Raw genomic sequence first — 10,663 nt, 5'->3', positions numbered from 1 at the left:
CCTACCCTCACCTATGGTCATGAAGGCTGGGTCATGACCGAAAGAACGAGATCCAGGGTACAAGCGGCAGAAATGGGTGTCCTCAGGAGGGTGGCTGGGGTCTCCCTTAGAGATAGGGTGAGAAGCACAGTCATCCGAGAGGAGCTCGGAGTAGAGCCGCTGCTCCTTCGCGTTGAAAGGGGCCAGTTGAGGTGTTTCGGGCATCTGGTAAGGATGCCTCCTGGGCGCATCCCTAGGGAGGTGTTCCAGGCACGTCCAGCTGGGAGGAGGCCTCGGGGAAGACCCAGGACAAGGTGGAGAGATTATATCTCCAACCTGGCCTGGGAACGCCTCGGGATCCCCCAGTCGGAGCTGGTCGATGTGGCTCGGGAAAGGGAAGTTTGGGGTCCCCTGCTGGAGCTGCTGCCCCCGCGACCCGATACCGGATAAGCGGTCGAGGATGGATGGATGGATGGATGACTGATTGTTGCCCTATGGACAGACTCTCCCACCTCAGCTGTAGTTCATCCAGTGTGATCATGGGCCTCTTGGATGAATCTCTGATCACTCTTCTCCTTGTCTGAGCTGAAAGTTTACAGGGACGGCAAGGTCTTGGTAGATTTGCAGTGGTCTGATACTCCTTCCATTTCAAAATGATTGCTTGCACAGTGCTCCTTGGGATGTTTAAAGCTTGGGAAATTTTTTGTATCCAAATCCGGCTTTAAACTTCTCCACAACAGTATTACGGACCTGCCTGGTGTGTTCCTTGGTCTTCATGATGCTCTCTGCGCTTTCAACAGAACCCTGAGACTATCACAGAGCAGATGCATTTATACAGAGACTTGATCAGACACACAGGTGGATTCTATTTATCACCATCATCATCGTCATTTAGGACAACATTGTCAATGGATCATTCAGAGATCCTCGCTGAACCTCTTGGAGTGAGTTTGCTGCACTGAAAGTAGGGGCAGAATAATTTTCAACTTCACAATTGTGTCCCACTTATTGGTGATTCTTCACAAAAAATAACATTTTTATATCTCTATATTCGAAGCCTGAAATTTGTCAAAGGGTCGAAAAGTTCAAGGGGGTCGAATACTTTCGCAAGGCACTGTATGTGGGCTGGGTGAGAGGAGTCCTTAAGGTTACTGCAAGCTCAATGAAGACAGCGTTTCCTCTGGATGTGCTCGATGGCGGGAGTCCCAGTGATGCGTGATGGAGACCCAGTGATGCGCTGAGTGGTTTTCACCACCCGCTGCAGTGCCTTGCGCTCTGCAGCAGAACAGCTCCCATACCACACTGTTGCACAGTTGGCAGGATGCTTTCTATTGCACAGCGATAGAAGTTCACCAGGATAGTCGAGGAAAGCTGATTCTTCCTCAGTGTCCTCAGGAAGAAAAGGCGCTGGTGAGCCTTCTTGACAGGCAGGAGGTGTTGGTTGACCAGGACATGTCCGCCGAGATGTACACTACCGGTCAAAAGTTTGGGGTCACTCACACATTTCCATTGGACTCCATTATAGACAGAATCCCAGCTGAGATCAGTTGCCTTGTTTTTTTTAACCAGGGCAGCAGTTTCCAGATTACATTATGTGCTTACATAATTGCAAAAGGGTTGTTTAATGTTTTCTTAGTTAGTTTTCAGATTAGTAAACAAAATGTGCCTTTGGAACATTGGATGAATGGTTGCTGATAATGGGAAATGTAGATATTGTATTAAAGATCAGCCACCCACCCAGATCAGCTGGTATCCGGTCTATAATGGAGTGAAATGGAAATTTGTAAGTGACCCCAAACTTTTGACCGGTAGTGTAGATCCCCAGAAACTTGAAACTGGACACATGCTCAACAGCCATTCCATTGATGTGGATGGTGCCGTGCGTGCCTCTTGACTCTTTTCTGAAGTCCACGATGAGCTACTTCGTTTTGGTGGTGTTGATGAGCTGTTTATTTTCAATGCACTACGTGGCCACGTGCTTTATCTCCTCCCTATAGGCAGTCTCATTGTTGTTGCTGATGAGAGCAATCACCGTAGTGTCGTCCGCAAACTTGATGATGGAATTAGATTCGTACACAGGCTTGCAGTCGGAGGTGAAGAGGGAGTAGAGAAACGGTCTTAGCACACAGCCCTGTGGTACACCAGTGTTGAGTGTGATGGACGTGGATTAGTGGGAGCCTGATTGAACATTCTGGGGTCTGTTGGTCAAAAAGTCCAAAATACAGTTGCACTTGGAGGTGTTGAGGCCCAGGTCTCCAAGTTTGGCTATTAACTTAGCTGGGATGACAGTGTTGAATGCTGAGCTGAAGTCAACAAACAGCATGCGTGCATTAGTGTTCCTATTGTCCAGATGTGTGAGCACAGAGTGCAGTGCCATGGAAACTGCATCTTCTGTTCTCCTATTGCTACAGTAGGCAAACTGGTGTGAGTCCAATGTGGTTGGTAGAGAGTCTTTTAGGTGTGCCAGGACCAGCCGCTCAAAGCACTTCATTACGATGGGTGTGAGTGCTACAGGGCGGTAGTCTTTAAGGCACTTTGGGCTGGAGTGTTTTGGGACTGTCACAATGGAAGTACATTTAAAGCATGTTGGCACAGCTGCTTGGGCAAGAGACAGGTTGAAAATGTCTGTAAAAACCCTAGTGAGCTGCTTCGCACATGCCCTGAGTACGCGTCCAGGAATGTTATCTGGTCAAGCAGTCTTGTGCGTGCTGATCCTGCTCAGTGCATCTGTGGAGGAGAGTGTGATTTTGACGGATGGTCGGCTGAGGATTTGAGCTTAGTGGCAGTTTCTCTGCTGTCTTTTTCAAAGCGAGCATAAAACTTCAGTTCGTTCAGGAAGTTGACATCAGTGGCTGCGGGGGTGGAGTGAGTGGGTTTATAGTCACTGATGGCCTTAATGCCCTAGCAGATGCGTTGAGGGTCAGCATTGGAAAAGTGTCCCTCTATCTTAAGCTTGTAGCAGTGCTTGGCCTCTTTGATGCCCCTTTTCAGATTTGCTCTGGATGTGCTATTGGCTTGTGCATCTCCTGATCTGAAGGCAGTATTGCGTGTCTTTAATAGGAGTCACACTTTCCTGTTCATCCATGGCTTCTGATTTGGGTATGTGGTGATCTGCTTCTGGGTTGTAACACTGTCAAAGGTGGTATTAACATAATCCAGTACAGAGGAGGTGTACCAGTCAATGTCCGTGTGAGAGCCACTGTTGGCTTGAGAAGCGAACATACTCCAGCCTGTGTGTAGAAACCGTTCCTGAAGTGATAAATCTACTCCCTCAGGCCACACCTTGATGTTCTTCACTTATGGATGGCTTCACGCAATTGATGATAGGTGCATATTTGGGGGTGAGGAACAAAGAAAGATGATCTGACTGTTTCAGGTGGGGGAGGGGTGTTGTTTGTGTAAACATGGTCTAAAGTTTTGTTTCCTCTGGTGTGACAGGAAACATGCTGGTGAAATTTTGGTAACACTGATTTTAAGTTTGACAAACAATTTGAGTTTTTTCTCTTGAATATAGGATAGAAGAAAGTCAATGACGATAACTACACAATGATAATTGCTTTCCAGGGCCTGACACAAACTTTTTGACGCACTCCGGGTAAAGACTTCATTTTATAATTTTTTTGTGTTTTGCTAATGCAGAATTCAAACAAACTGTTGGAGGGATCCAAACACTATCAACATTACCACAATTCAGTTCAAACAATGGAAAATGTGTCCCAAGAATAGATTTCCCCTTCAACAAGAAAAAAGGATCTCCAGAATCCATGATACAAAGTAATATTTTGCACGCCCGTGACCGGTGTATCACCAGTGGTAGTGGTGACTTAAACTTTATCTAAAATAATGTTGTACACATAACAATGGATTTTGCCACTAAATGTTGGTGGTAACTTTATTTTTTCTTTTTTACAATTTCACTTTCTACCTGTCACAGGCTGATTAACCAACTTTATAAGGTTCAGCCACTTTACAGTTGATTATATCATCTTATATTTAATCCGTCAAGTTTTTGGGGAGTTTTCACCTTTATTATATTGACAGAGGATAGACAGGAAAGCGGTGAGAGAGATGGAGGATGACATGCAGTCCAGGCCGCTGCAGGACTCAGCCAACACGGGCAAACGGTCCCACTGGTTGAGCTAGAGCCCCCCCTGGCAAATCTGTTTTTAGAACACATCTTAAAAAGCTTGACAGAGATCACACTTGCTATGCTTACGTAAACATGGGCATAATGCGCATTCGGCAACACTCTAACAGTTATAACCCTGCAATGACGTACCCCCCGTCATTGCAGCTTGGGTCTAACTATAATGGAGTACAGTGGCACTTTCCACCTTGAGGAATCACCAATAAAAGCTTCAAAACCAAGAATTACATAACGGGACAGATAATCCAGCAGGAATGTGATCAGAAATTGGGGAGAAATTGACATCTTCAGCAACCAGCATTTCCTGTTGTTAGCATATACTTTATCTACATGTAGCAGTAATTTAGATCTGCAGTAGATCAGGTGCCGTTCATCTGCCGGTAATGCCCAGGTTTACTCTCTGGCTCATTGTTGATGTACTCATCAAATTGAGCTATATTCCTCTGCCTCCTTATGTGACAATTATACACATGCTATAACTATAGGGAAACTATAGGGAAACTCAATCATTAACATTAGCTGCTGTTTCGTGGCCCCCAGAAACATTAATCAGTGCAGGCTGAATTAATGTAATGTTACCTTATGTCCCCTTACAGCAGCAGGAAAGCCAGGAAGACTGGGTGACTGTACAGCCCATCAGGTGTCAAATCCATGGGAAAGAAACATAAAACTGGTTTGTAATGGATTTTAAATTCACTCATCAGTTGTGCGGATTAGCATGGAGCTCAGTGGGGGGACTTACCACTTCACCAGAAATAAACCGATGCGGGCGCCGATTTTAGATATTATAGTAAGTTAGATAAAATTGTTTTATTATAGACATAGGGAAAAACAAGAGATTATTCCTTCAATTGTTGATATGCAATCTGATCGCCATTTGGCACAAACCTATCATCTTGTTTTTTGGGTTTCACGGACTAAAATGTATTGTTTTGGTTTAGTTTCATGTCTTTATTTGTCATATACACACCAATTACAGTGTATCTACCAAACATAGTACGGTGGTAGACTGGTGTACAGTAGTAATAAAATGAACAAACTTGTAGACAGGATAAGACAAATATATATTCCAGTGTGTGCAGATATACAGTAAACAGGAAGTAAAAGTTGTAGAAACGTAAAGCATACCAGTTTGGTGTGAATAAAGTCATAGTAATGTGCTTGTAGAAGAAAATGAATTACCTTACAGTTTTACTCTCATTTTACCCTGGTATCCTCTTTCCTGCTCGCTGCTGTGAGTTCCTGTTATTTTCTGTCTCCTGAATAACTTAATTCTGTCTGCCTTTTGTCTAGACTAGTGTTAAAACAAAGCATTTACTTTGGTCACAGTGAGTTTTTGTGTAGTTTGAGCAGACAATATTGGGTCTATGCAAATCTACTCATATAGTTTTGTAAGTTAATGTCTTCTCAGCTTTTGTTTATTCTATTGTTTCCTGTAACCTTGTATAAAACCCTGGCTATGAACTCAGCCTCAGTGCCTCGCTGTGTTGTATTAAGTCTGAAACTTTCTCTTTGAGTTCCTCACATTTTGCATGATGGTGCTGTATATTGACAAGTTCTTATAACCTCAGCCCTCCACAACAGCAATGGGCCTCATATCCTGAGCAATAAAGCTGACAATTCCTTCCGTGATATTATTTTTGCGTTTAGATGGTAGAGGCTTAACATCCAGCGGGGTCTGGGGAGTTGCGGGTGGGTGCGCCGGTAGTTATAAAACGATTATTAGACTACGAAATATGCCAATTCTGATATGTTCGTATAGCCTACTCCAAACAGACAAGGCAACCTAACGCAGACAAGTTAGCTTACCGTTTTTAAGCGCCATGTTTGTAGTCCAGCTGCAATATGTAAACTGTTGCTTGCAAACTTTGCATTCAACTTTTTTCCGTTATCTATTTGTGTAAAATGCTGCCACACTGCCGATGTGTTCGACCACCTGATGAAATAACAGGGAAAAAAAAAAAATCAACCAATCAGAATTTTGGTCGAGCCAGAACGTATCGACCAATAAATCGACTAGTCGACTGGGAGATTACAGCCCTGCCATTTTTCCATTTAACCATGACTCATACTAGGCTCTGAAGTAGAATTCTATCCAGTGCCCGGAGCAGACTCTGCACTTTTCCTTTTTAAAAATGTGTCCATCGCTGTTGCAGCCAACTTACATTGCCACCATTTGTGCATTAAAGTGGCAGTAATTCTACTGTTTTATGTCAACAAGGTCATTATTGCGGCCACCTACTGACACGGAATAGTATTTAATTTCTCTGCCATAAAATTGCAGGCACAGATGCGCAACAATGTCAAATTATTTGCAGTAACAATAAAAAAAAAAAAGATTTGTTTAAGCAATTAAGTAAAATCGGATTTCCCACGGCACACAGGACGATCTCTCAAACTAGTGTGCCGCGGCACAGTGGTTGACAATCACTGCGATACTATATAATTACAAGCCTGAGCAAAATGTCAACTTTTCCATTTAAATTAAAAAAAAAACTTGCTTCATTGTTGTTCAATACAGTTACATTTCTTTACAGCAAGCAAACTAGCTCATGTGTCTCCACAGCTTCCTAATAAAACTAAATTTTTACCATTTGTTCATTACAAACACAATGTTCCTGTGTGTGTGTGTGTGTGCGTGTGCGCTTGCGTGCGTGCTTGTGCGTGTGTCTGTGTGTGTATACATGAGGCACTTGAGTTTATGTGTGATCATTGGGCATGCGCGCAATGTTTTTACTACACTGTCTTTCTAAAAATAGAAATCCATATGTTCCAACATTGAAAACATTGACTAACGTTATCCCAAACAACCCAATAATGTCCCCCCACTTACCTCCATCACCGTACGTCTCCACGCCATATCCGTCCTGTAATCCGTTACTCCAGGTGCCTTCGTACCTGGCCGGTGTATTAAGGCTCTGCCGGACTCCATAGCGGCCCTTGAACCCGTGAGTCCACTCTCCCCGATAAATCCACCTCCCCTTGGTTTCTACGCCGAGTCCGTGGCGTTTCCCTTGTGACCAGTAGCCCTGAAATACGTTCCCGCTGGGCCAGGTGTAGACACCGACCACCTCAAAACCGTTGGACCACGAGCCCGAGTACTCGCCCTGGCCCTTGGGCCCGGTGCACACACCCTGGCCGTGGGCTTTGCCATCCTCCCAGCCTCCGCAGTAGGTGCCACCATCGTCAAAGTCAAACCGACCGCCCGTCATTCAGACACGAAGGCTAAAAGTGCTATTCGGTAACTTATTTTGAAGTCCAGAGTGTGTGAGTTGTTATAAATGATGACAGGGAACCCCGGTGAAAATGCCAGCTCTCAGCGGAGCTGTAAGGGAACGGGGACAGATGGCGGCTGGGCACATCAGCCGTGCAGTTACGATTATTGAAAACGGGACGTGGGAGGGTGAGAGGCGGCCGCCACGGCTGCCAGTGTCGCTCCACCGCTGAGTGCTGGAAGACTCTCCCACCCTGAACTGAAAACTGCTAAGATGCACGTGATGAAATAGTATGGTCTTCCTGTTTTAGTTTTCATAATAAAAGCCAGCCAAACTAATTTTAAGAGTACTGCAGGTCTGACTGCAGGAGCTTTGTTTCTCTTTGTGTAAGAAATAATTATCTGCATTGTTTTTGTATTCATTTGAATTAATAATTTTTCTGGTTTCCAACATTTCTTTCAATGGTAAAAATTAAAAAACTGACACTCTCTTCCGGTTCCAGCAATTACACTCTTTTAATTGACATAACATGTTTAATTAAATTAAAGCACTTTACATCTAATCTATATCACCTCTAATCCACTACTGGGATTTCATAGTATATAGCATATCCAGCTAGCTAGACTATGTGTCGAATCTGAGTTTTCTGTTGCACGATTAAAACAACTTTTGAACGTACACATATTTCACCAAGACAAGTTCCTTCCCAAGGCTATGTTGCAGAGGCCCAAGACGATTGTGATTGGTTCAAAGAAATGCCAAGACACCTGAGCACATTTTTCTTATCCTGGAGTGCTGTGTTTACGAGCCAGGACCTCCATTGCAGCGCTGTAGAGGAGTGTCTGGCAATGCAATACTAGGCTTTACAGCCTCTTAAAGGGCTAGTAGGGATTCAAGTCATGGGATGTGTGGTCTTTTTTAAAGGGGATTTTTAAATAAACTCTCGGTAAAATAACTTTTTCAGGACTAAAATATGGCAAATGCAGTTTGTAATCAATTGGGTAGGGTAGGAATAAAATGCACCATGTTTAAAAGTTGTTCAAAGTTGTTAACATGGCTTATTTCTAAATTTAGAAACACCAGCTGTCCTCACTGTTGCCCAAACTGCACATGTAATATGGGCACCAAAGAACTACAGTGGAAATAAAGACAGTTTCAAGACTAATTGTTGAAAATGAAATTTTTGTTGATTTACCCAACATTATTTTACTCAAAATAATGAAGCAATGTTCTACATTCAAAAAAGTGCAAACAGCACTCAGCTTGATCTTTTCTGACTACAGGTGACCTGCTTCATACATATAAATCCATTTAATCTAGAAATGTTGAGTTTTTATGATAGTGCTGAGGTGTTAATCAGATGCAACACAGCAAATCTGTTCTACTTTAAGATGTTCTTCTTCAAAAGTTATGAAATGCCAATAATAATTATTGTTGCCTGTCATAACCTGGAATTCATATTTATTATTGTCGTAAAAAAAACATTGCATGGCTTGTAATGTATTTGAGAACATATTGTTACTTCTAAACTGAGCCAGCTGGTCCCTCAAGCTAAATACATTGTACTGCTTTTATTTGTCCTGGTGAATAACATTAAACAAACTTCTGGACATTTTAAGTGTGTTTTTACTTTTTGTTACCTAAAGTACCACTGCAGAACAAGTTAGCTCTGTGCTTTTAAAATTAACAGATGCCAAAAAATGATTTTAGTTACAAATTATTTGGGAAGAAAAGCCTGCATATGAGTCATATTCACAAGTTTTTAAGTCAACAAAGCAAGACCATGGAGACAGCAACCTTCCACCCCATGACAGCTGCATAGGTGCAAGGACACCTCAAAGGACTGTCATCCAAAATGATTTGTTACACTGCCATCTTCTGGAAGATCTAGCTTTCACAGCTCAGCCTGCTGCTGGGTCACCGAGAACCCAGCACTTAATATAACGCAGATGTTATGGTGATTAATGATGTCAAGGAGACTAATTACACTATACACAATCAAAATCGTAGCAGCAACGTCTCTGTAACCATGGAAACGTTTACGGGGGCTGCAAAAACGTGTGTGAGTGTGCTTGAGTGAACGCAAACCACTGACAATTGTTTTACCATGATTTCCCTTTCTAATATTATGCGTTTTTTTTAGTAATGAGGAAAAGAGTGTCCAAAGGTGTGAAAATCACTACAAGGCAGGCCATGCACTGGAGTGTAGTGTTTTTCAGGGCCAGCTTGTGGGTTCTGTCAGGGCCAGTATGAAAGACATACTGTTGTGGTTTGGGGTTTTTGTTTGGGTGTGTGTTTTCCTTTCTTTGCCCTCCTTGTGTTTTTCTCTGTTTTCTCCGTGGTCCTGTGCTCCTGGCCCTGTCTTGTTGCCCTGTGACTGTTTGTTCTGCTTTCTGCTTTATTTTGGTAGTCAGCTTCCTGTCCTGTCTTGTCTTGTGTTGTCTAGCTTTGCTTTGTTTGTCTGATTGTCCTGCCCCGCCCTAATGTGATTCACCTGATGTCTCACCTGTTCCCCATTACCTCGTAACCTCTTGTATTTAACCCCAGTGTTCCGCTTGTCTTGTGTCAGATCATCCTGCCTGCTTTCCCTAGTCTTTGTGAGAGTTGTATAGTGCGTCATCTTCGTATTTTTCCCGTGAATTACTCCTGTTATTGCTCGTGTGGTTTCTTTTTCTTTGTTTTGGCTTCCCCGCGCCGTTTTTGGGATTTTTTCCATGTGTGACTTTTTCTTCGTTTTTTTTCCTGGATTTTGCCAGTGACCGTTGCTCCCTGTGTTTGCCTTGTCTTCTGTTAATAAACTCCTGTTTACCCCCGCCTGCCTGCCGTCCTCATCTCTGCATTTGTGTCCAATCCTCACTCCCCCATAACAGAACGATCTGACCAGATCATGGACCCAGCAGAGAGGCGCCTTTTTGAGGCAAGGGTGTCGGAGTTTGAAGAAACTGTTGCTGCACTGACAAACTCCGGCCCCACCGAGCAGTCTCCCATTCTTGAGAGGATTGCCACACAGCAGAGGTGGTTCAAGGAGAGGCCGTGGGTGAGCCAATTTGTTCTGCATCTGGAAGACGTTAGGAAGAGACTGGAGGGTTACTGATCAACGTTGTCCACTGGCTCACTCACTTGCCCGCCTACGCCTGTACCCACCAAAACAGTGGCTATTAGGGAAGTGTTTTTTCCCCAGCCGGTTCCTTCACCGGCTCCCCCCAGACCTACCACGGCTCCCCCCGGAGAGGAGTCCGGGGTGTGCAGCTCTCTGTTCGAGCATTTTCAGGGGTGGCTCAAACAGAATGAGGAGAAGTATGGAGAGGTCTTTGAGGGCACC

The 10,663-nt window shown here is 43.8% G+C and overlaps 1 protein-coding gene across 1 annotated transcript in view; it reads right to left on the bottom strand.

Moving 5' to 3' along the window:
* Positions 1–7,617, bottom strand: part of LOC117953652 (junctophilin-1-like) — a 36,232-nt gene extending 28,615 nt beyond the window's left edge. The window contains exon 1 of the mRNA XM_034886902.1: positions 6,960–7,617. Coding sequence (XP_034742793.1) covers positions 6,960–7,338 — 379 coding nt within the window. The 5' untranslated portion in view covers positions 7,339–7,617. The remainder of the gene's footprint in view (positions 1–6,959) is intronic.
* Between the last annotated feature and the right edge of the window lie 3,046 nt (positions 7,618–10,663).

Source organism: Etheostoma cragini, chromosome 12, assembly GCF_013103735.1.
Source record: "Etheostoma cragini isolate CJK2018 chromosome 12, CSU_Ecrag_1.0, whole genome shotgun sequence".
Lineage (NCBI taxonomy): Eukaryota > Metazoa > Chordata > Actinopteri > Perciformes > Percidae > Etheostoma > Etheostoma cragini.
The sequence above is the reverse complement of the archived record's forward strand: the minus strand, read 5'-3'. Positions and strand labels throughout refer to the sequence as shown.